The sequence below is a fragment of the Triturus cristatus genome, chromosome 8 (assembly GCF_964204655.1).
Source record: "Triturus cristatus chromosome 8, aTriCri1.1, whole genome shotgun sequence".
In the NCBI taxonomy this organism is placed as follows: Eukaryota; Metazoa; Chordata; class Amphibia; order Caudata; family Salamandridae; genus Triturus; species Triturus cristatus.
Window position 1 is genome coordinate 1,180,173,452 of NC_140591.1, and position 27,241 is coordinate 1,180,200,692.

The following is a 27,241-nucleotide window of genomic DNA, read 5'->3' on the forward strand; positions in this document are numbered from 1 at the left end:
CTCTAAGAGACGAGACAAAGAAGATGCCTCCTGATCAAAACTATGGGCACGTTCTTGTAAAAAACGCCAGAGCTCTGCAATATTCCTAAATGTTTTTCTGACACAAATTTTTCTGGCTCAAGGGCCAAAGTACGTTAAAACATTCACCCGGTAGCCACTTACAAGTACCAAGAGGACCTAGCTAAGATAAACTCAGTTATACAAAACTCAGAACTGCAACTGTCCTGTAAACGTTTTTGGAAAAGTAAAAATTGTTGAAAATGACAAACTTGTAAACAGCAGTTGGTTGCAAACTACACCAAAATAAGGATTCGTGCAGTAGCTCACTGTCCTGCAGCAAAGATGGTTTATGTAATGAAATATCACCAAGCAAAGCTTTAAGGGCATGGATCTAATGCAGATGACAAAAACACAAGGAAAATACAATATGGACCTCTGAATGCAACATATATACCCCACCCATAAACCAATACGAGCTCTACTGGTAAAAGCACTTGCAGAATCAGATATTTGCCATATATGCAAGACAAACAAGCTGTGTGTCTGATGAACATCAAAGCAAAGTGGAAGACCTGACAGCTTGTTTCGGCTAAGTCTTTACTCAAACTCCTGATCATATTTCACTGTTAAGAATCAATGGATCTTACGAGCAGTGAAGTGAAGTCACCATTAAATTTCATCACTGCACAAAACAAGAAAAAGTCTAAACCACGTTTCAGGGCTATCATCATATTTTCAGTTAGTGTTATTTGAAAATATTTTCAAAACCTTAAAATGTTCAATCAATGACATATATTGTGTATAGGTGTGAGATGGGACAAACATATGTCCTTGTCTACACAGGTTCAAACGGTGGCAGCTGCGTGTTTTGGCAAAATTAAAATCATTAAAAAATGTATCAACTATCGCCCTAATACTACTCGTAAAACAGTGGTTCATGCATTGATAACATCTCATTTGGATTATGCCAATGGACTGTACCTGGGCCTTTCTATGGGTTTGATGCGTAGACTGCAGACAGTTCAAAATGCGGCAGCCTGGCTGATTTGCGGGGCGCCGCTACGTCATCACATTACCCCCTATCTACGATAACTTCATTGTTTACCTATTGCTAAACATATTGAATGTAAGGCTTTGACCCTAGCCTACCGAGCCAGTATAGGTAAAGGGACGTTATATTTAACAAAGAGACTTCGCCTCTATCATCAATCCAGATCTCTTCGTTCAAATAATAAGCATTTACTTGTTACCCCTCGGTTTGTAAAATCTAGAATGGGAGGTAAATTCTTTGAGGTAGGAGCTACTCAATATTGGAATAATCTAACGCTTGAGCTCCGCCTGATACAGTCTGACTTGGAGTTCCGTAGGTCTTTAAAAACCTGGTTGTTTAGTCGCTCCGTGTAGATCTTAGCTTCTTGACTTGCCCATGTCTACTTCAGCACCGGGACACCCCTTTTGGGTTAGCTGTGCGCTTAACAAAATTCATTTATTATTATTATTATATTGTTAATCTTTCTGAATCCACAATCATATCTACTAAATGAAACATATTTTGCAGTATTCTGGGACACACTTATAATCAGGGCCAATAGAATGTTGAAATGTTGTGGCTGCTGCGTTTTTTACATAAATATCAAATAATCCACCATCTGCAGCATAAGCTGCAGATTGTAGCAAAACATTATTTCTAGTTCAAAATGATAAAAAGTTACTAGAAAATGCAACTACACTTGTTACCTCGCAGTTTCAAGGGCTGACTGGTCCAATTTGAGTTTGTTGCTGTATTTGGGGGTCGGTACCAATGAGGTTAAACCTTTGCCCAGACAGTGTTAACATGAGGAAACTTACAAAATAATGAATACTATAAAAAATGTGTGGCATTATGTGGCTTTTTTTGCCTTTTCTTAATGAATAATTTAGTTAACTCTGCCACGTAATTTGATACCTCTGTGCTGCATTATTGCAATTGCCCTGCCCATAATTTAGAAAAGAGCAATAAAAAAACGTTAGATTAGGTCTCATTTCCATCATACATAAAAGGGTCCAATTAGCCTCCTGTGAAAAAACACAGGAAGGAACATATCTGACTGCACTCTTATGGTGCCGTCAAAAGGGGAGTACATCATGTTCGGATTTCAAAACTACTATATATAAAGAGCCCTTCAACCATTAATTAAGTTTTAAGCAGGTGCTTGCACACCCATTTCCCCATCCCACCAGTGACAAACAAGATAGAATTGCTTATCTCCGATGCTTGTAGTCACACTTAAAATTAGTAAGAACACATCAGTCGATAAACTGAGTGAGTAGTAAGGTTATTCAACCACAACCACAATTTATCAATTAAATTACTGTCCCTTAAGTCAATACTTCACTCGAAAAATGATGGCCGATGTACTTAATGAAAAGTCGGTAGCACCACAAGTGAACGTAATCCTTTCCAAGATATCATTAGACCAAGACAACCGGACCATATTTGCTGTTGGTTCACACTGAATTGACAAATAAAATGTTGCCACAAGCCATATTATGACTCATAGTAGGTCCAAAGCAACCAAATAAAAAGGCAAGCTTGACGCCAGCACTGCACCATTAAAAGTTTTCGATAAATCTTCAACAATGTATTACAAATTAGCATGCTTTAGTTCAATCTGTGGGTGTAAGTAAGTAAAGTAAGCAAGTAAGACACTTGTAGAGCATAGGAACAGTGGCGTAACGAAAGATAAAGGGCTCCCCCTGCAGTGCAGCTCCGGATACAATACGGAGCGCTCAGGCCTTAGTACTGTGCTGAGGGTGCCCCCTGCAGCTCGGGCCCCCCCCAGCACCGCGAGGGATGCGGGGGCCTGTGTTACGCCCCTGCACATTAATGCGGAGGCGTCTTGGTGCTATGTGCAGCCAGGGAGCAGAAATTAGCGGTCAGAAACAGATGGCTTCATTCCCTTGCAGGGAAGAGCCAGGTCTTTAGCATTTTCCTGAACTGAGGTCTTGAGTTCTGAAACCTTATGGAGGCTGGTAGTTCATTCCATAGCATCGATGCTCTGTATGAGAGACTTCTGCCTCCCCATCTGACTTTGTGGATCCTGGGGACCTGAACTAGTCCTTTATTAGCCGATCTAAGCATCTACAGCAGTGTTGTTTAGTGATGATTTGCAAGTGATCTCTCAGTATTAAATATACAATTCAGCATTTTTTGTAGTAAGTGAAACAGTGACATGACATACATTTAATAACATAGCTGCCAATCCTTTTCTATGTGCTGGTTACACACAAAACTGGTTCACTGAAAACCTTTTTTTTTAGGTTGCAACAAAACGAACAAAGCATACATTTAACATAATATACATTTTTCTAGTCAACGCCGCTCTGTTTTGTTCTCATTATTAAAACACTGAATTTATTTTAAAAAATACACTTATAAATGTTGCTCTGACGCAATCCTAAATTGATCCAGGTAGAAAATACAAATGTACCAAAATGTTCACACAAATCGCAGTGTACCTAAAAATGATTCCAGTTATGTGTTTCGCAGTCTTCGCAGAAGCATAGTGAATGTACATGTAGAAAATAAGCTGCCTTACAAAGATAGGCAAAATCTGCAAGTGCAATTTTGTTTTTAAAGCAAATATTGCCTTTCCAGATTTCAATAACAGTAAAAAAGACAACATTTCAATGCAACACTTGCGGGTGTGATACAATCAATAGCCGAAAACTACATACAAAAGCTGACAAACACGAGTTAAGTAGATAATAAGGTCGTGTGTCCATGGTTTCTTCACATTCCCATCTGCATGTCTGCAAAATTATAGAAGTTATCCACATCTGCGGAAGCGGATGCCGGACTTTGAGAAACAAACACCTGTTTTAACATGAAACAAAAGGTAAGACAAGACAACAACGATCAATACATTACAATTAAACAATTTCAAAACTTAGCAAAGATGCATGTTAGACTCACTGATAATGATGGGGTTTAGCCTATTGCGTACACCTCAAAGGTACAGAAAAAGAACATACTATCAATTGGGTATCAGTGCTGTTTTTTTCACGATGAGGACCTCAATAAAGACTTACACAACTCATTGCCATGTGCATGCATGTGTATTTTTCTAATCTTTCTGGTAAGCAAATCTGTAACCCATAAAGCCTTTAAAAATAATTTTTGGTTGTCCATTTAATTTTACTTGTTTCTGGCAGCATCAGAGCAGCTAAGACTCACTGCTTCGGGTTTGTGGGGCCATTAGAAAGTTGAGTAAATGTAAGTATTAGAAGGGAAAAAATGGGAGATTGTCTGTCTGAGATGAGCAAAAGCTGTCAAGTCCTTCAGCTTAAAGTGGATCCATTTACTTTGGTAAGGTCCTCAGAGCAGGAGAACTGCCAGCTAGCCTGCATGTCACGCGACCTTTCATGGCCAAGATTCATCCTTGGAAATCCTTCCGCATCCCCTTATCTGTATTACCAGTCTTTGTGTACTGAGCTTCAGTACTAGCCAACCTCAGCATTGACATTTTGATTGGTATCAGGGATATTGGCATAATCAGTATAAGCATAGATAGCTCTGGTATCAAAGGCATTCTATTTACTGAAAGAGAGCCATTGTAAGAATTTTGGTAGAGCAGACTTTTATCTCCTTGGAAGGAGAATGATCGTCGGTTGGGCATTTATGGCACAAGCTTTAGTACAGATCATACAAAGACTACCGGACAAATTCCACCCACAAAAGGGATTTTCCCACACTAAGAAATTCACCATGGACGCTGTTCTGGCTTTCAGAAGACTGTGTAAGTTTACAGTGATTTGATGGCTGTGTATGAGAGTCCTCAAAGCTACTGACAGCAAAGAATGTTTAGATTTCCCGAGCTATAAAACAGTCCTCACAAACCTGTTCTGTTTCCATTTTCCCATGGTTGCTTTTGAGCTCTGCTACTAGGAGGCCTGTTAGCCATCCTGGACGGGAAGTAATTAAGGGGTTACCTTTGTATTTGCATTAATTTAGCTAGAATCCACATGCTGGAAAACATTCACCACTTGCTTTCTTGCAGGAAAAGTAATTACCTTGTTACAATCTTTAACACATGAATTGAGATTTCTAAGGAAACAATGGAATGACTGAAGATGTTCTTGTAACAAAGCCAAGATGTTGAAGTGAAATCTGTACTTTAGCCATTGCAGCTTGCTTCTAATTAGGCTCTGTGCTTTGCAATGGATGTGATAGCCACTCATCATATTGCCAGTAATTAAACTTGGCAAACAATCTTGACTACAAGCATCATTATTCCTAGCAGAGGTTTAGAGGAGGATTCCAACTAATTTCTTCTACAGAAAATATGTATTTGGTCTGGATGTGGATACTACATTTGTGAAATTAAAGCTCAACTCCAATACCACAAGTCCCCTTTCCCCACATTTAAGAGGAAGAAAACAGGAGTGCCCCGGGATTGAGTGTGACTCATAGATCCTTTCCTACCTAATTTATGCAAATCTTAGGTTTTGCCTGGCATGACTGGGTGGTTTGTTAACCCCTTCGGTGCTCATGACGGAACGGTTCCGTCATGAGCCACGGTTGAGCTGTGCTCATGACGGAACCGTTCCGTCATGACCACGCCCGCGCAAGATTCCGTCAGCACAGCGGCGGAATTTGCGCAGCATGGAAGGGGTTAATTGGAGAAAGAGTTGTATAACAGCTACCCTGCCACGTTTGGGTGTCCCTGTGAATCAGACTGAAAGCCAATAAAATGTTTATATAAACAGCATTAATCCCAATTCAGCAGTGTGCTCTATCAGAACCTATTATCTTCCAGGCCATATAGACAATATCCTGCACTTGGCAGCCTTGAAATATAATACATTAAAGTAACCTCTAACTCCTAAAGTTTGGGAAAGACAAATATGTGTCTGCCTCCTTTGTATACCCCAATACTCTTCCCACTTCAGATCAAGTCAATTGATCACCTTTGTATTAAATACGAATGAATCTGGATAGGGAAAGCCAAAAATAAAGTAGTTGTGGCAAAAGCTTTACCTTAATAATGGATATTATCCAAAATCAAAAGATGTATGAGCATTTTCATCTTGCTAGATACATTTTCATAAACAAACAGTTCGCTCTAGAAAGATGTGATGCACCAATATGATGTTCGTACCTAGAAACTTTACTGGATTTTGTTGTCTATTTAAAATGTGATTCTTGTCTCTGTATACTGCATTCTTGTTTACCCGTGGAAAGATTTTCCATTTCTGATTTGATATAATGGATCTTGAATTTAAGCACTTTTGAATAGTCATTAAGTTCTTGTGGCAGATAAAGAGGTACCTTGACAGCATAGAGAAAGAACGATGTTGTCAGCTAAAAGGTAGATGTCATTTTTGACTGGTCCTTTAACAATCACTTTTGCACTAATATAGCTGCCAATGACCTCATCAAGGCGATTAGGAGTGGAGAGAGCAGATACCTCCGACAGGTCAATCACTGAGCCACTTTGTAAACACCAATATAATGGGTTCCCAAGGCTGGTAGGCATCACCCCAGTGTCAGAGGAAAATAGTTAAATGTGTATCCAAAACTAAATTAAATAGCAGGCTTCAGAGGAGATGGAATGTATATTTATCATTTTATTTGGCAGGATTGTAAAGGAATGTGTGTTAGTCTCTAGCCACTTCAGAGAGCATCAGAATTAGATAAACCATGTGCCAATATATAATAGCAGCAACAAATATGAATCCAATCAATTACAAGGTTGGACCCATCCAATATTTTGCATTCACATCACCGTTCTTAATAGAGTTTAGTTGGAGTGTTTAGCTGGAGAGTTTGGTGTTATTCGCACTTCGTACAAATCATCAATGTATGTCGGGTTGAGGGATAGGTACCGTAGACTGCCTCCACAAAGGTATTTCATTTATCCTCTAGCACCCAAATACAATTTGGTTTTCGTTGATTTGGGTTACAGCACCTTAATATCAGGAAGAGTGACAAGCGAGTGGAGTAAATAACAATCAGAAACACATCAACTGCAGGATTTTGTGCTCAGAGAGAAAGACTTTGAACCATCTAAAATGCATAGCCACATCACATGGATTTTTATTTTTATTTTTAAAAAAGACTGTTGAAACCTAACTGCATAAGAAATCGCGGACGTAAGTGCAAGGAAGCAAATTAATGTTTTGATGCAAGGACTACAAATAAAGTCTGAGAATGTGTATTGTGTTTTCTTGAATCGGCTAGCTACTTTTTAGAGCGGGCAAATGATTATTATACATTGTGATCTAACCAGCAAGTTATAAATTATTGTCCTGGCCTTTTTTCAGACTAACATTATTTTCGCGGCTGTACATTGACCCAGACCGGGTCTAATTTTGTTTTCATAGCAGTGTTACTATTGGTTTCACATTCTATATTACAATGCATATTGACATATTACGTGACAGCAACTGCTGGCTAATATTTATTGACAACCGATAATCATGCAATTTTTTTTTTTTAATTAGATTTTATGTCGAAAAATATGTTGTTTTGTGTGAAACAGCTCTGTTAGGCTAACTCAAAATGTGTTAAACTTAAACTTGAACATACTTCGAGGTATCCAAAAATAGTACCAGGAGTCTGCAATACATCCAAAATTATCCTATTGGGATTTTTTTTAAGCTTTAAAAACATGATCATGTGGCGTCAAATCTGCACTAATTGTTTTGACTGCCCGTCCACCAGAGGATTGTGCTTCAGTCAGAATGTACAGTGAATACAATCTTCTATGATAAGGCTTCTAATTTACTAGCATGCTTATTTTGATAAAATAATCACCACCCGGTCAATGAGATCTAAATTGCAGCTGAAATTTGCAGTTCCCAGAATCATACACAAGAAGTGTGGGGGGAGGGGGGCGGCAAAGCCCCTTTAGTACTAAAGGTCACTTATTTGAAAAGCTTTGCCTCTGGAAATAGGACTGAACAATCCCTACTGAAGGTCCGAAAGAGACTCAGGACCTTGCTCTTTAATACTTAAGGTCATTAAAGTATTTGTTTCTCCATAACTGATTTTGGTAGCACCAAGAGACTTCTCGTGAGCCTAAGTGTGTTTTATGAATAAAACAAATTTACATGAAATGAGCTGGAGTGTGTTTACATAGTGAATTCACTTATTGCTCCCATTACATTTTGGCCCTAATTATTTTCAAGAGTGCTGCATCAGTTGGGTGTTTCTGCTGTAAGTGTTAGTAAGTGATCTGGAGTTCTCTACTGTGTGTTCTCATGATGCTTACATATGAACCAGACTGGTTTCATATTGCCTGAGCCAAGTATGAACAAGTTAATTACCTTTGGAAATGTTTTTTTCTGGCGGATATTCTACCCATCTGCAGCTTCTCACCTTTATAATACTCCCAGACATTAGTCTGGATCAGGAGGATTTTTCCAGCAATAGGAGGCACCACGTGGCTCTGTAGTGATTCCATACAGAGCCGTATATAAGTGCCACTTCTGTGAATGGATGTCAGTTTCTCAATCTTTCTCCTTCCTGCCTCAGATGAGGAGCACTTCAAAGTAATAGTCAGTGACAGTGTACTGAACTCCAACTACCTAAGATGTCAAGAAGTCCACTCCACAGAACTGAGAGGAGTGAGTGCAGACAGGAATCTGGGGTTAGAAAGAGGATCCACCAGAAGAGCAGATCCCTCACCTTGTGAATATCTGTTGAAGGATGAGGCAGATCAAAGAAGGTTGGGAGAGTGATAGTTAGCCCAACAGGAAAAGGTGTCACCATCTTCAGTTGGAACATAGTTCAAATCCTTAACATGAGTTTGTCCAAAAAAGGTGGTATGGAGAGGCTGGACCAAAAGGGCCTGAAGTTCACTCACCTAGTCTGCGGACATTATCGCAACCAGGAAGACAGGTTTTAAGGGGAGTAGGTGCAATGGACTACTAACTGTGCATTGGTGCAAAAGGTGTACACATCAGAAAAGTGAGAACAAGACTCAAGTCCCATTTAATATCACAAGGAGTTTAGGCAGAAATATACATTGTACAAATTTCAAGAAACGCATCACAAGCAGTGATTTGAACAAGGACGGTTGACCTGGCAAATGTAAAAAAGCCAAGAAGGCCAACAGTTAAACTTGGTACCAGGTGCCCAGAGCCTTGGTGGGCCAAAAACAAAGCAAACAACAACACATCCAACAGGTTTGCCTACAACAAGTCAAACTGCCTGGTACTACACCAAGCCACAATCTTGTCCAAGTGCCCTGTATACACAGATATCATGGAAGGGCACCTGGCTGCCAGGATGATGTCAATGACCTTGTGAGAAAGATTAAAGGAGATCAACTACATATGAAATGAATGCCAACAAATTCCTGCGGTATGCTCAGAAACGGCATGCTTGGAAGGCTGAGGAACTACCTGGGGAGGGCATCCCAGAATACTCCCCACTGGAAGGGCAGTTGTTGATAGAAGAACTGGGAAAATGTGCGGAATATAAAACATTGAACAACATGCCTGGTCATTTAGTTAGGCTACAGGAAAAATGGGTGTCCGATGTGGGGGACATGGAGGATATAGACTGGGAAGCAGCCCTGATGCACCCGAGAGCTGTGGCGATATAGCCACATCGACGACTGATACAATTTAAAATTGTCCACAGAGTATATTACGATAGACGGAGACTATATAGTATGGGACGGACGCTGGCTCCGAACTGCCTAAGATGCAAAGGAGAGGATGGTTCATTTCTGCACACACTCTGAGGGTGCCCACTGATTCATGATTATTGGGTGGTGATTATGGGGAAACTCGGTAATATCCTTAAAGAACGTATCCCACTTCAGCCGAAGTTCATTCCCCTGGGGGTCCCTAATAACATACACCTTCCGCGGGCCAAGCTATTATTTTGTGGACTAGGCCTGATAGTAGGAAAGCAGGATATAGCCCTGTACCGATGTTACAGGAATGGAGAAGGGGCATGGACATCTATATGGCAGCAGAAAAAGTCATGTATGCTAGTAGGGGCTGCCCCCTAAATTCTACAAGGTGTGGGGTGGATAGATCAGGTACTATTCCTTTTTTAGAATTTAAGTAACGCGACCAGAAGATATCAGGTATTAGAGCGCTTTACATGAGCAGCATTTTGCTAGGCACGGGGACATTAAGTGATTTTCCCAGAATCACAGGATGTTGAGCGCCGTTGCTGAGACTCAAAACCGGTTCCCCAGCTTCCAGTTCGACAGCTCTAGCGTGGGACAAAGCCAGGCAATATCGGTTACTTGACCACAGGTGTCGTAATGGGTGCAAGGTTGATACCTAGTTATAGAATTCTGCTATTGACCCTTCTATTTCTTCCTTTTTAAGAAAGCATCGGCTGATTGATGTCTGGGAGGGAGGAGGGAGGAATGGTTCTTAATGTTAATGTTTTTCTTTTATCATGGGTGCATGACGGGTGCTCTATATGGTGTTTTACTTGTTTGTGATGCAAAATAAAAATAAAGATATTACAAAAAGGAGATCAACTACTACCGCTCAATCTCAATGTATGGACTTGCAGGTTGTGCAGGCTTGGGTGCTAGACCCTGCTATAACGATAGAAGGTTCTCCCTAAGTGGCTACATAAAAAGAGGACAGATACTCAAGCCCAGAAGTTCCAGGTAGCACACTCTCCTGGCCTAATCTGCAGCCACTAGGATGATTTGGTTCCAGTAGTTCCTGATGTTCTTCAGAGCATTGGGCAGTAGAGGAAGCAGCAGGAATTTGGTCCTGTCCCCACTTACCTTCATACCTTACCATCACTTCCAAACCGTCTGCCTGTATTGAGCGCACTGACCTTCACAAATGGGAGGTATGTCTCTGGACTGTTTCGTAGCAGAAAGAGAGAGCGTTACCTCCCACTTCCTAGATCTAGGCTTCATAGTGGCTAAACGTCTCATCACCCGCAGGTGAAAAGCTTAGGAACCCCCACAGGTCGCAGCGTGGGAGCATTTACTGCTCAACTGGGTGCAAGCCGAAAGCCTGGCTCTACATAGGGAAGACACACTTGAGCTGTGCAAGTCACCTATAGCTACTTACTGGGGCACAATTTTATCTGATTTGCAGTCTGGTCACTCTTTGTGGAGGGTAGTACCCCTGGTGGAGCCATCAGTTGAGCAGTCGGCGGTTGTAGACTGATGTCGCTTATTGCACTTATACTGGCGGCCCTCCCCCCTTTCTTACAGGATACCATGGTGGTTGCTATGTAATGTACGATCTGCATGGGATGGCGACCGGGGAGGGTGGAGGGGGACTGTTGTGGAGACTGATCTGATGTTTTGTTTGGGCTTTACTACTGTTTATAAAAATTTGTGGCTGTTTCTAATGACAGGCACGACTCCAATGGCGCTCTGCCATTCATGTTGGTTATTGCTGGGGTTGCCATATAACAGTCCCTTTACTGATGTAAGTACATGTAGATTGGTTGCCTATCCTTTATTGGCACTGAGCCCCGACTTTCCTCACCCATATGGGCTTCCTAGTGCACATCATCAATATGATTCGACTGCATCTTTGGTACGATTAAATTATTGCACTGTTATATTACTGTTTGACATAATTACCACTCTTGCCCTGCTACTGTAGTGTACGAAAATGCAAAATCCCGATGAACAGAATCAAACAAAAATAGAGGTTAGCAGCAGGAAGGCATACATGCGTTCCATGCTTTACTCTAGGCAGAATGACTCTCCCAGAGGGAGACTTTTTGGAAACTCTAGTGTGCAAAAAAATTGGCATTGAGCATTCTCGGCATTGGCAATGAGTTCCAGCCAGAGTTCTCTCCATTATTGGAAGATGTTCTATGTCACTTCCGGGTGAAACTGCCATTTGTGATCTGCTAGGCCCCACTGGCTGAGGAGTTTGTCAACCCTACCGTTTAAATATCCTGCCAGGTGGTGTACCACAAGGGAAATTCCCTGATAATTCAGCCAACTCAAGAGGCAGAGTCTTTTGGCACAGGACCAGGTCCCCACCCCGTTTGTTGCAGTACCACATAGTGGTGATGTTGTCTGTGAGAACCTGCACCAGCCGTTCTTTGCCCAAGGGTAGGAATGTCTTCAACGCCAAGTAAATCACCAGCAACTCCAACAAATTGATGCAGACATGGGTCTCAGCCGGAGACCAGAGTCCTGTGACCCCCACCTCTTCCAGATAACTTCCCCAACTCAGTAGCACTACATTTGTCAACAGGGTGGGGTAGGAAGAGAGCTCTCCCGCTGATCCAACTGCAGTCCAGCAGCCACCACTGCAGATCTCTTGCAGTCTCCTCTAACATCTGGATGGAATCAGACTTGTTCCCTTGGTGCTGGGTCTACTGAAACTTAATTTCACCTTCCAAGACTTGCACGTGAAATCTGATATAATCAGCGAGCAGGATGTAGGAGGCTAATAGACCAAGAAGCTTCAGAGCTATCCTCACTAAGACCCAGGGCAGAGGCTGAAACACTGGGATCATAGCCCGAATATCCTGCACTCATTGGTCCGGAGGAAATGCTCGAAGGCGCACCATATCCAGGATGATTTAGATTAAAGGGAGACTTTGCGAAGGAGTCAGGTATGACTTGTCAGATTCAGAGAGCACCCTAAGGACATAAATAGGTTCGCCTGGAGGTGGTCCACTAATAACTGTGGCGAGCCCGCCTTCAACAGCCATTCGTCAAAGTAAGGGAAGACTTATACCCGACCTCCGCAGATGGGAAGCAGCCACCGCCATCATCTTTGTGAACACCACAGGGGCACTGATGAGCCCTGAGCAAAGGGGAGCTCTGTGAATTGAAAATGCTCTTGGTCCACCATGAATCGCAGGTGCCTGCAAGACAGAGATGTGAAAATAAGCGTCCTGAAGGTCCAACACCACCATCCAGTCTCAGGGGTCTAGGACAGACAGGACCTGGGTTAGTGATAGCTTTTGAATTTTTCCTTCCAGAAGAAGGCATGGCAAGGGCAGGAATCTAAAATAGGATGAAGGTCTCCTTCCTTCTTTGTCACCTGTAAGTAGCAATAGTAACATCCAGGCCACGAGGGCCTGCAGTTCCTGCTTCAAGATGGACAGGTTGTCCTCCATCAGCTGCCCTGAAGGTGGTGGAAGGTCTGGTAGGGTGGAAAGAAAAGGAATGGCATAGCCCCGGCATGCCAGTGGGACCCACTTGTCAGCATAGAGGTCAGGTTTTCTTATTACATATGTCTGACATTTCCATGTTTTCAGAATTCAGAGGTGTGACATTTAATTCCCTAATGTGTGACACTTTGAGTAACACATTATTCTAGTAGAACCTGCAGAATGTAGATTGCTACAAATCTCAGGATACACAAAATAGAAAAGTTATTAAACTTTCAGGCCAAGCAGGAGTGGGCAGGTATTCCAGGAGGGGCCAGCAACTGCCAACATCATAGACAAACAACGGTGTCACATCTGAGCAGAATTATTACCTATGCATTATTAAATACTCATAATAATTTCTTTTTTTCCCTGCAAATTTACAAATAAACATTTTGGCTCCATTTACATGATGTAACATTTCGAATTAGACTGCTTTCAATGCGCGGAACAAAGCACGATGAGCAACTGAATATGTGTTTAACTTGATTAAACAGATCATTTGTTTTTTTTATTTTTGTGCTTGAGCTCAATTACAAATTTAATGGACGCCGATTTGAGTCACAGTATCAAATTAACTTCCCTTACCACACATATTAAGTCGACTTAAAAACATTACATGATTCCCGGTCCTTTTGAATTTATCTTCACATTTTGAACACAACACTCCCAAAAGGCGAAGAGAAAAGGAAGGTGAGTAAGGAAATATAACTTCCAGATGACGTGCCAGGCATCATGCTGCCCAGACACTGTTTCCATGCACTTAAAGCAACAATGCTAGCAAAGAAACACAGTCATTGCTGCTAGCACAGCTATAGGATATGGAAATTATAAACTGGTCCCTTCCATGGACCTTGCCTGCATCTCCAAAGGAGCGAATCCAGCTGACCCTCAAACTCCTAGGCGGTGTATGTAGCTACCTTTCCCTCCAAAAGCTTTGTATGGCATGCAGTGAGTTTCCTCTTAAACATCTCCCAGGGAATGAGGGCATTACCATGGTATGGACCGTGTGCAGCTCCCTCCTCTTCCTGAGAAGCTACTCCATTTGACCAACTCTCCCCTTTGCATACACAGCCTTCATGAACGTTGCGATCAACTGATGGGTCTCTCTCTGAGCAGTTATCTCCTTTTCCGGCAAGGCTGCCCCTCCTATCTCCAGTGACCAGGCTTCTGCCTTGTATTGAAAGACTTTTTGTAATCAACTGGTCCCCTGGTTTGCAGTTACAGTGGGGATGGTATCTGTGTGGGATACTGGGCCTGACACATTTGATTCGTGCTCTGTCGGACTCCAGGTATTCCAGATACTTGTTGCTCTTTTAGGTCGTTTGACCAATGTTGGATTCAGTGCAAGCAGCAGGTAGCAGAGATGCCACTAGAAGAAGGGGTGACTCTGTGGAGCGCACACAAGACATTCCCTGACTCAAGTAGCAGGGAAATAGGTTGAACATTAAGTTAAGTGCTACAAACTTATTCACTCCCTTCAGGCTTCTGACAAGGATCAAAGCAGAATACTTCCTAGTTTTCGGGGCACCAACTTATTTTTGATAAGTTCATCTAGCTAAACATAGTACTGCCGCTTACTGAACAGGTACCTGTGCTATGTTGGGAATCTTTCTCTCCAGAGGGTTTGTGCCTTCAAGCTAGTGGAGCACCGTGTCTGGAAGGTGTATGTACGCAATGAACTCGGATCAAGTTTATAAGTCACATATGTCACATAACCACCACATTTAGACACTACGATCTCCTAAGCACTGAGAGGCTAGATGTGTCAATGTATACAAAACGAAAAACACTTGCTATGGTCATGTACAAAGCATCGTATATGATCAGGAAAGATTTTAAAGAGATAGACCAAAAAAAACCATTCTGTTTGATGTATAAAAGTGTGCATGATAGTATTTATTTGCAGTGTTAAAAGTACCTAGCTGCAGCATCTCAAAAGTTAGCATTGTATTTCGTGAGAGTTGGGGGGAAGGCGAATGACACAAAGTGAAACAGATGTTTTGGCTGTCAAGTAGTGGATGTGAAGGATGGATAACAGATATAATTTAAATATAATATAAACAACAGGCCATAGGGGCTTCACTTTACAGAGTGGAGCTCTGGGGCCACAAGGATGCAGCGGCCCTTACTCTAGTGGAAAATCGACTACTGCACCAGCTGACAGGCCTTCCTGTCAGCACCCCATTGCTTCCACTCAAGTTAGATATGGGTATTCAGTCGATCTCAGAAGGGATAGAAATTAGACCAATCCTCTATTGGAGGAGGCTCTGGGCCACTTCGAGCTTATATCATACCGACAGGGGTTGGAAGAAATCTTGGGTCTGCCAGGTTCTGACAAAATTCCATGGATTAGATACATCATAGGCAAACTGACAAAGTCAGGTAATGGGATTTTGTGGGAAGACCTGATGACAGCATCACAGTACACAACGAACCTAGTGCAGTCACAACACTTCCTTGGGCCTCCTGACCGACGCATTCCTCTAAGTGAAGGATGACTTTAGGACAGAGCGGGTCCCTGATGAGATTGAACATGCGGCAGCAAGGAAACTAGACCTCCAGTTTCAATATGGCACCCATCCCTTGCTCTCCTTCACCTCAGGGTGAGTCAGCAACATGAAAGGGATAGGTGGGCATGCCCCTCCTGTGGTGCAAGCAAGGGAACTGTGGAGCATGCACAGTTCTACTGCCCTGCCTATGGGAAGGGGAAAATAAAATGGATATTCCCAGTATGCCGAATGTTAGGGGTTAAAAAAACATGTTGAGGCTCTTCATATTTTAAAATACGACACAAGTCAAAGCATTGTTTTTGTTGTCTCCCGTTACCTTCTGATGATGGAGAGGACTAGGCGCATGATGTCCAAGCTTAATGCGGGTCCCGATATCACAACAGCGCAGGGTGCTCCCAGTGTCTCTGCTCCGCCTAACACACTAGCACTTTGAGACGTTGTAGTTCACGACTGTATTTGCACATTATTAAAGCATAGGGTGCCGTTAGAAGGAAAATGCTACTTACCCAGTATGCATCTGTTCTTGGCATATAAAGCTGTAGATTCATATGCTTTAGCATAGATCGCCATCTGGTGTTGGGTCCGGATGTTTGCACTTTGTTTTTCTTCAAAGTCATCTTTGTAGTTACCAGGTAGGTGACTCCTCCTTTCGGTTATAGTGCGCATGGGCATCAACTCCATCCCCAGATTGTTTTTGATGTAAGGGTGATGATGGAGTTAGTAAGAGTAGAAAGTGATGTCCATGTATAGTATATCTAAGTAAGATAATACTGCAACAGATAAAGGTACCTGGCAGGGCCGGACTGGGAAAAGAAACTGGCCCTGGCAAACTGCTCAGCTGGCCCCCCTTGGGTAAGGGGGAGTGCAGCAGAGCAGTTTGCAAGGGCCAGTTTCGGCCGATTTTGTTACAGAGGGCCGATATAGCTGACCCCGGTAACAAAAACAGCCCCCAGGGGCCCACACCGGCCCCCACCCAAGCGGCCTACCGGGGAAACGCCTGGTGCCCGCTATGGCCAGTCCGGCCCTGGTACCAGGGGAGGCGGATGGGTGCATATGGATCTACAGCTTTAAATGCCAAGAACAGATGCATGCTGGGTAAGTATCATTTTCCGTTCGAGGCATACGAGCTCTAGATCACATGCTTTAGCATAGACTATACAGCAGTTATCTTCCCAGCGGTGGCTAATCTGTATCTGTTGCAGTGGTTTGAAATAGTGTTCTTAAAACTGCCTGGCCCATACTAGCTTGTTGTTTTGCTAACACATCTACACTATAGTGCTTTGTGAATTTGTGTGGTGTAGACCATGTTGCAGGCTTGCAGATGTCATCTAAGGGTATGTTCCCTCGGAATGCCATAGAAGCTCCTAGTTTGTGTGCAGAGTGCGCTGTAGGGGGAATTGCTAAGGTGCATTTAGCCTTAAGGTAGCATATTTGGATGCACTTAACTATCCACCGTGCAATACCTGCTTTTGAAATGGGATTGCCTTTATGTGGTGGTGAAAAAGCAACAGAGTTGTTTAGTTTTTCTAAAAGATTTTGTTCTTTCAATGTAATAGAGTATCACTCTTTTCACATCTAACGTGTGAAGAGCACGTTCTGCTACTGAGTCTGGTTGAGGAAAAACCACGGGTAACTCAACAGACTGGTTGAGATGAAAGGCAGAAACGACTTTTGGTAAAAATTTTGGGTTAGTCCTAAAGACCACTTTATTGTGGTGAATCTGTAAAAATGGTTCTTGTATGGTTAATACCTGGAGCTCACCAACTCTTCTAAGAGATGTGATGGCTATAAGGAAGGCTACCTTCCAAGTTAGAAACTGTAGTTCGCATTTGTGCAAAGGCTCAAATGGTAGGCCCATGAGTCTTGTAAGGACTATATTAAGATTCCACACGGGAGAAGGTGGAAGTCTAGGAGGAATGATTCCTTTGAGTCCTTCCATAAAGGCTTTGATAGTGGGTACACAAAACAAAGAAAAGTGTTGTCTGTTTTGTAGGTAAGCTGCTATTGCGGCAAGATGTAATCGAATAGATGCATATGCTAAGTTAGCACGTTGTAAGTGTAACAGATAGCAAATTATATTTTGAGTTGAAGCATCCAGCGGATTGATTTGATTGTTAGTACAATAAATTACAAATCGTTTCCATTTTGTTGCATAGAATGCTCTTGTGGTAGGGCGTCTAGCCTCTTTAATGACGTCCATGAAGTCTGGCGGGAGATTAAGGTAGCCAAACTCTATGATTTCAGGTGCCAGATCGCAAGGTTGAGTTGACTGGGATCTGGATGTCTTAACTTTCCATGGTTCTGAGTGAGAAGCTTGGGGGAGAGGTGTAACTTTTAGGTTTAAATCTTTTTATTGAAATTTTCAACATGTAAAAGCCATCACTGCCAGATATATGCAATATCATGGGCGATACAAGACCAGGGTAGCCATTGTACTGATGGAATGTATTACAAATGAATAAACAAAGAATGGAAACTTATACTACCCTCCCAAGCCACTCCCCTCCCCGACCACTGAGATATCCATCATCCTAAGGCAGGCCTACACCGTGTCTCACGACTGTGAGGTGTAACTTATGATGAGGAACTACTGATAGTTCCAACAGGGTTGTGTACCATGGTTGTCGAGCCCATGTGGGAGCAACTAGGATCATAGTTCCTATTCGTAGATCTGTTGTCTTTGACGACTGAGCAGATCTGCAATTTGATAGTTTACTCCTGGGAGATGTTCTGCAAGGAGATATATCTTTTGAGGTATGGCCCATCTCCATATGCTTTGAGCTAGGTGTGAAAGCTGTAGAGAGTGTGTGTCCCCTGTTTTTGTATGTAGTACATTGCTGTCATATTGTCTGTACGGATTAGGACAGCTTTGCCTACTATATGTAGTTGAAAGGCTTTCAATGCCAGAAAAATTGCTAGCAGCTCAAGATGGTTTATGTGGAGTTGTTTTTGTTGTAGTGTCCATATGCCATGAATGGTTTGCTTTTGAAGATGAGCTCCCCAACCGGTGAGGGATGCGTCTGCTGTGAGCACTATCTGTGGAACCGGGTCGAGGAATGGACCCCTTTGGAAAGGTTTTGTGTGTTCCACCACTGCAGAGAGCAATGAGTGCGGTCGTCCACCAACACCAGATCGGTTAACTGAACTTGAACCTGGTTCCACCGACATGCTAAGCTTTCTTGTAGGGGACACATTTTGATTCTTGCGTAAGGAACAATTAGAATGCAAGACGCCATCATTCCGATCAACTGCCTAAACACTCGTGCTGGTAGTGAGTGCTGTGGTTGAAACTGTAATATTAGGGTTTGCATGTTGCGTATTCTTACTGGTTTGGGGTACGTTAGAGCTTTGCAAGTGTCTATTGTGGCTCCTAAGTATGCTTGCATATTGGAGGGTTGAAGATGAGACTTGGTGAGGTTGCCAGTGAATCCCAAGTCGTGAAGCAGCTGAACTGTCTTATGAGTGTGGTGTAAGCAGCTGTGTTGCGACTTGGCTTTTATTAGCCCGTCGTCTAAGTAAGGGAAGATGTGAATGTGTTGTCTTCTTAAAAAATGAGCTGCGACTACTGCTAGACACTTGGTGAAGACTCTTGGTGCTGTAGTTACCCCGAATGGGAGGACTTTGAATTGGTACTGTTGTCCGTCCACCACAAACCTGAGATATTTCTTGTGAGCTGGGTGAATGGGAATATGGAAGTGGGCGTCCTTTAAATCTAAGGTGGAAAGAAAGTCGCTTTGCTGAAGTAAGGGGAGCACCTGCTGAAGGGTGATCATGTGGAAGTGGTCCGATTGAATGTAGAGGTTTAGTTGTCTTAGGTCCAATATGGGCCTGAGGGAGCAGTCTTTTTTTAGAATCAAAAAGTATAGGGAGTACACTCCCGTCCCTTGATGACGTAATGGGACCTGTTCCATTGCATGTTTGTCTAACAGAGAGAGGACCTCTTGTTTTAACATGGTGCTGGTAAGTTCCAGGCAATAACCATGTTGGATAATTTGTATTACCCACTTGTCTGAGGCGATTGACTCCCAGACAGGTAGGAACTGTGAGAGAAGTCCCCTGACAAGAGTGAAATGATCGGGGGTAATGGAGGGACGTCACTGTTTATTCGCTGGGGAATTATGGGTGGAGATACCTCTGCCTCTTCCCTTGTTATTATTTCCTCTGTAATCGCCTCAAAAATATACTAGATTGGTTGTTCCCTTTGTAGGAGGAGGAGGGATTTTCTGACAACAGTGTTTTTGAGTCACCCCTGTAAAAGGAGCGACGAAAAGAATCCCTGCTAGAAGGAAATTGTAGGGCTCCCATGGACTTTGCAGTTTCGGTGTCTTTTTCTAATGAAGTATCTACTGATGGCCCGAAAAGATGCTCTTTATCAAAGGGCTGATTAAGTATGGAGGATTGTACCTCCTGCTTAAATCCAGATGTGCGTAGCCAAGTGTGTCTCCACAACAGTATACTAGTGTTAATAGCACGAGAGGCTGTGTCCGCTGCATCTAGTGTGCATTTTATGGACGTGTTGGTGATAAGCTTCCCTTCCTGAATGAGGTAGTTAGCTTTAGTTTTATACTCCTCTGGCAAATGTTGCATGAGTTTTTCCAACTCATCATAGTGTGCACTGTCGTAGCGTGCCAACAGAGCCTCAGCATTGGCAATACGCCAATAATTGGCAGCTTGTGAAGCTACTCTCTTGCCAGAGGCATCAATAAGTTTAGACTCCTTATCAGGAGGAGGTGCGTCACCTGTAGTTTGAGAGTTAGCTCTCTTGCGGGCGTTAGGCACAACAAGAGAGTCTAATGGTAACTGACCTTTGATGTATACATGGCTTGTAGGAGCGGGCTTGTATTTTTTATCCACCCTAGGAGTCAGTACCCTGGCTCAAACTGGGTCTTTGAATACCTTGTCGGTATGTTTTAACATGCTCTTCAGCATGGGTAAAGTGTTAGTAGACCTCTGTGAGTGTGTGAATGTTTCTACAAGAAAATCCTCTTCTAGAGGGTCGGTATGTAGTTCCACCCCGTGATATTGGGTAGCCCTGTTGATAAGTTGTGTAAAGCCAATGTTGTCATCAGGTGGGGAAGGTCTGGAGGGATACAAGTCAGGGTCATTAGGTTTATCTGGATCCTTATCATAGTCATCCAAGGGATCTGTGTCATGTGGCATCTGGATCTTGAGGGATATAATGATCATCATCCCCATTCCCATCCCCAAAATCGTCATCCTGTGAGTCAGGTGGCATTGGAGGTGGTGAATCTGATGGTGTAATGTTGGGAATCAGAGGAGGAGATGGAGGTATATAAGGGGGAGAAGGGTTAGTGCCCATATCTCTTTTTTTAGGTCTCGCCTGACCCAGCGCATGAGCTGGTCTGGCGAGACATTTAGTAAGGGCTTCAAAAAATGCTACCATGGCCGGCCTACAGCTTGCGTGCATGTGCGCAGGGGCGTGCTTAAGAGCAGAGGCGCCATATGGCTTTCCTCGTCATGCTCATTAAGCTCGCGCATCGCACGCCGTGCTTGATCGCGATCACTTTCACGCTGTTCTCAGTGAGCCAGTATTGCGCTCGCACCCTTTTTTAAGCCGGGCTTGTCTTGTTTAACTTGCAGCGCCGATGCACGCTTGTTTATATATATCATTTAGCGGCCCACTTGCGTTGTTTGTTTTCCCCCGACGTGTTCTCTAACATACAAGTTCTTTCCTTCTTCCCGAATGCTTCCTCCGCCTTTATTATTTATTTAGTCTTCCGCGCGCTTGTTTATATATATATATATATATATATATATATATATATATATATATATATATATATATATATATATATATATATATATATATATATATATATATATAAAATTTAGCTACCCCGCTTGCGTTGTTTGTTTTCACCTGACGTGTTCTCTAACATACAAGTTCTTTCCTTCTTCCCGAATGCTTCCTCCGCCTTTATTATTTATTTAGTCTTCATACCCATTTTGCGACAGGAGCCACTTGTCTGCCTTTGCATTCAGGAGCTATGGATTGTGATCCCTGCTGCCACATGCCGTGTGATCTTGGCCAAATCAAGCTATTTCCACGTGCTTACGTCCCCATGTCAACATGAACAGCGTACAAAAATACACACACAAACCCTAAGCTTTTTTTATATATATATAAATAACGCGCGCTTGTTTATATATATATAATTTAGCGGCCCCGCTTGCGTTGTTTGTTTTCACCCGACATGTTCTTTCCTTCTTCCCGAATGCTTCCTGTGCCTTTATTATTTATTTAGTCTTCATACCCATTTTGCGACAGAAGCCACTTGTCTGCCTTTTCATTCAGGAGCTATGGATTGTGATCCCTGCTGCCCCATGCCGTGTGATCTTGGCCAAATCAAGCTATTGCCACGTGCTTACGTCCCCATGTCAACACGAACAGCGTACAAAAATACACACAAAAACCCTCAGCTTTTTTTATTTATATAAATAACAGGACATTATTCCCCTATGCCCAGCCGATTTTATTGCTGTATATATATATTTTTTATTTTTTACAATTTCTGGAGTTATTTCACAACATGGGTGGTAGGAGGAGCTTGAGTGAGATGGAATATATTAGTTGAGGAACGATAATTCTGTCACAGCCAATGCTTTATCTGTTTCCATGTTTTCGTTTTTTTAATCGCACTGGAAGAAACAGGACGGTGTACAATGGGGTAAGCGCATTCCTTGCTTCCTGACACGCGGATATCCTGATTAATAGCGTGTAAACGATACGGTGAAAATCCCTGCTCCTCTGAGTGCTCTGAGCCTCCAGGCGAGGAGCAGCTGCAAGAAGAGCTGGTCCCTTTGCTTCCAGCCTCAGGCCTTCCTGGAAGACGGCCAATAAACGCGCTGACCTACTCATAGTACAGCTCGAAACCCCACTGAGAGGCCAAACATCGGAGCAGGGGCACAGTGTAAGCAAGCTTGTGTCCGTGGTATTGTTTATAAATCATGGAAGCTTGAAAAGCCCACGGAGAGTCCAAACACGGAGCAGGGACACCTCTTGTAAGCAGTCTTATGTTCCAGGGAAACGCTTTCACTTTTGCCGACAGTCCATTTCTGCACTCGCCTTTCTTCCCTCTCTCTGTCTTCTCTCTCCTTTTGTCCTGACACTTCCCTCATTCCACCCCTTTCCTTTGCTCATTCCCTGTTCTTCTTCTCTCTATGTTTACGGCTCTCCCTGCTATTTTCTCCCGGAAGAAGACGCTACCATTCGATAAAATATCGCTGTCTTGTCTTGACGAGTGCAAAAACAACAATTGATGGACAGAATGCAGAACAATGTCATACATTCACCCCAGGACAGAGATCTGGGCCTAAATCCATCGTTTTTTTGCTCACCATGCCATTCCAGTTTGAACCCAGCCATATGCAAATCAGTCTTGACCCTGTGCCTCATGGGAACAGTCCAGCCCGAACTGCCAAGCCAAGTCCTTCCTGGACTGGAAACAAGCATCCTAGGACCGGTTTCAGGGTATGCCCAGACGTGGGTCCCTTGCTCACTTTGCCACTGGATTCAAGATAGCCTGGCTGAGGAGGGTTATGAACCCGAAACCGGTCCCAGGATGCTTGTTTCCGGTCCAGGGAAGACATGGCTTGGCAGTTCGGGCTGGACTGTTCCCATGAGGCACAGGGTCAGACTGATTTGCATATGGCCATGTCTGAACTGGGGTGGTGGAGTGAGCTAAAGAATGATGATGGATTAAACCCAGATCAGTTGACTGGGAGTGAGTGTTTGATTTGCTCAAACGCTCCGTCCATCATCCCCTTTGGCATCGCTTTGTTTGCCCTAAGTTGGCAGGGTATGCCAAGACGTGGGTCCCTTGCTCACTTTGCCACTGGATTCAAGATAGCCTGGCTGAGGAGGGTTATGAACCCGAAACCGGTCCCAGGATGCTTGTTTCCCCTTTGGTATCTCTTTGTGTTGTCTTGACGAGCGGTCCAGGCCCTGCTAAAGGGAGGTTGCTTGGGAGACATGTTTTCAGATGCTCTGCCCCCCCCCCCCACGTCCGTTTCTCAGACTCTGGCTCGGTTTCTACCCTTACTCACGCCTCTGTTATGCACCCCTCTCCCGGAGCCGTGGCAGCTGCAGCCCCGCTCTGCTGAGGCAGCTGAAACTTCACCAAGCTGGAGAGCACAGAGGCCCGCGGGAGATGGGAGAGAGCCGCGAAGGGACGGAGAGAGGTCCGGAGCGAGTGTCGGGGGTCGCTTCATGTCCAGCGGGTGAGAATTGCGCGCATCCATCGTCCTCTTTTCAGAACTCACCACTCTGTGCCCACTTCTTAATGTCACGCAGAAGGCTGAACTCTAGGCTAACATGGAGCTGTCCTGGGCTCCCTTCCTCCCACGGGTGCACGTGGCCAGGCCGTGTATTATGGCTGAACTCCTCGAGTGCATCTGTGTGGGCTGCACATATCTCCGACATGTCTTCGGCATGTCTTCAGGATGTTTTTCTGGGGTGCTCGTGTCGCGAGTATGCCTTCAGGGTGCATGTTCCAGGATATGTCTTCGGGGTACACACGTCCGGGGTATGCCTTAAGGGTATTTGTACCAGGGTATGTCTGTAGGTTCTGAGTCTCCGAGGCATGTCTTCATGGTGCATGTTCCAAGACATGTCTTTGGGGTGCTTGTGTCCTGGGACTGTCTTCAGGAAGCATGTTCCAAGAAATAACTTTGGGATACGGGTGTCAGTGGCATGTGTCCTGAGTGCATGTTCCAAGACATGTTTCCAGGGCCTGGGTGTCCGGGGTATGTTTTTAGGGAACATGTTCCAAGACATGTCTTTGGGGCGCAAATGTCTGGGGCATGTCTTCAGGGTGCATGTCCTAAGACATACTTATTTGGTCTGGGAGTTCGGGACATGTCACCAGCAGGAGCTCCTCTGTATGTCATTTGAGCCGAAGGCCAGCGGTAGCGTAAATTACATCATGTACCCGTTTTCCGCCTTTGTGACATCACCTGATTGATCCCTTGTGCCACCATTTCTTGCTTCCTATTTACTGCTGTTGGGCTAAGAAAGAGCAACAAGCATTGGCATAGCCAAAAGGTCTCGCTTTTGGGACCTTATAAGTGTTTAACCATGCAACAGTTAATGTTGGTGCACCAAGGATATTGTGCTGCATAACTGAATACTTATAAGGTCCCAAAAGCGAAACCTATTGGCTATGCCAATGCTTGTTCTTCAGAGGTATAGGAGCATCTTGTGGGAGGTCTAACTTCTGATTTTTAGGAAGAGTAGCCAGAAGGTGTCCAGTTTTCGGATCACTGCTAAGTCTTTTTTGTTTTGGATCCAGAGGTGTGTTTTCAGATGGAAGTTCTTTGGAAGGAGTATCTGTCCCTTTAGGAAAGGAATTCGGCATCAAGGATTTGGGCTCAGTGTCCTTGGGTGCCGAGTGTTTGGAATCCGAATGCTTAGTTTTAGCCGGTTTAGGTTGTGGAGTCTTCGGCGCGGAGGTTGTCGGCGCCGAGCTTTTGGGTGTGGAGCGTTTCAGCTCCAAGGCTTTAGGCTTGGACGATTTCAGTTCCAAGTCTTTTGTTTTGGAGGGTTTTGGCTCCGAGGTTTTCGGTGCCGAAGATGTCCTCTGTGCAGACGGCGTGGGAAGTGGCACATATTTCTCCTTATGTTTCGGTGCCGAAGGTGTTGGTTCGGCATCGTACTGGGGCCGGCTCGAGCCCGAGCCAGACGGCTTGCGTTTGGCTTTCATAGCCAGGCTGGAGGGCGGGGAATCAGAAACTTTTTCTCGGTGTCGACCGGAGCCCGAGGGTGAGGGTGATACCGGAGCCTTAACTTTTGAGTTGAGTGGGTACATGGGGATCTGTACTCACGGTATGTTGACCTGGGGTGACGTTCAGGTCTTCCTCCACGCTGGAGTCGGCTTCGGACACGGAGACCAGTTCTTCGTCTTCTTCTTCAGCAGGAAGGTGTTCTTCTTCTTCGCCGAAGATGTCCGGTACAGAGCCGCTGCTGCGTTGCATCTCGTGGCGTCCAGCAAAACGATTACGGATGGTTTTCTTCGATTGGAATGATCGACACGCTTCGCAGGATTTTTCTTTGTGTTCCGGGGATAAGCACAGGTTGCAGACCTCATGCAAGTCGGTGCGTGTAAAGTAAGCACAACACCCAGGACATAGCTTGAACAAAGTCCATTCCATCAACTGCTGGTGTGGTCGGCATGGGTAGGCCCGACGGCCCCTCTCGAAGCTCCCGATCTAAGGTTTTTACAGTGTACACAATATGCGTCGAATGGGTAACCGAGATCGAAAGACCATACCGTTGAGGGTAGAGGATTGCGCATCTAAGGGGTTCGAAAACAATATCGAACCGGAGCGCAGCAATACACATCTGAACCCGAGGGTGGAAAAAAACTATCTGGGGATGGAGTCCATGCCCATGCGCACTATCACTGAAAGGAGGAGTGACCTACCTCGTGACTACAAAGACTTCTTCAAAGAAAAACAAAGTGCAACACCTGGACCCAACACCAGATGGCGATCTATGCTAAAACATATGATCTACAGCTCATATGACTCGAACACTTTGTTTTCCACTATGCGCCGGCACCATGAGAATTTAGGGACCAAGTCTGCTCTTGTCCATTTGTCACTCTTTTTACTGAGTTTATGAAATGTTTTGGCTGCATCCATTTTCGCAAATATTTTATGATGCATTTTTAATCTAAGCAGGTTTTATTGCTTTCTTTGGTGTATGCTTGTTTGATTGTAATGTTTTATATAAATATTTATTGTTCTTTTATGTCTTACAGCCGAAATAAAGATTTGAAAGAAGAAATATATAATTTAAGCAGCCTGAAATAGATTCCTACCCCCTCCCCCCCTCCCCCCCCATCTACTCAGACAGACACCAGTTGCGTTACGTTTCTTTTTTCAAATTGATTTCTTTGTCTACCTGTTTGTACCTTATTACTGTTCTTGGTGTCATTAAGCTCGCGTGGTGCTGATCTGAGTATTGCAAACCGAACGACTAGGATGACTCTCTGCCGACCATGGAAGTTATATGGATTGTCCTTCCCGGGTTTCAGTGTTTTCGCTTTCTTACTTTCTCACTTTTTTTGACCGCAGCAGGCTGAGGCTGCTGCGCAGAAACTGGGAGATGGGAATGTTTATTACAATGTACTTGTCTGGCACTGGCTTTTAGCTGTTTTGAGGCTCTCCACTGGCAAAATGGGAGCTGTGAACAATGACAATGCTGGAGGCCACCAGGTGCTCTCATCTCTCTGCTTACGGTGCTCACAGAAGTCCTGGCCTCCCTAGGCCACTGTCACATGACCCACGTGCACACCTACAGTGAGATGGACGCAAGCATGAGGAAGGCCCAGCTATAACCCACCAATTAGAGTCAATGCCGTGGGTAGGCAGTCAATTAAGATTATGAGGAGCTCGCATGGGCTGGGCTATCAGGCTTACGTGGTCGGAAACTTTCTGCTGATTGGCGGTCTGTGCCAGCAGGGCCAGGAGAAAAGGTTAAGACACCGAAAAACATGTTTTAAAAAAAACGAATATATGCTCATCTGATTTGCATGAGAAATTTGAAATGTTGCAGCAATATTGAGAAACACCCAGAATGTGTTACTCTAGCCCTCAATGA

The 27,241-nt window shown here is 43.9% G+C and overlaps 1 protein-coding gene across 1 annotated transcript in view; it reads right to left on the minus strand.

Annotated features, from left to right (window-relative positions):
• Positions 1-1,656: 1,656 nt before the first annotated feature.
• Positions 1,657-27,241, minus strand: part of RP2 (RP2 activator of ARL3 GTPase) — a 349,303-nt gene continuing 323,718 nt past the window's right edge. Inside the window, exon 5 of the mRNA XM_085622855.1 lies at positions 1,657-3,856. Within this exon, the coding sequence (XP_085478981.1) occupies positions 3,773-3,856 (84 nt within the window). The 3' untranslated portion in view covers positions 1,657-3,772. The remainder of the gene's footprint in view (positions 3,857-27,241) is intronic.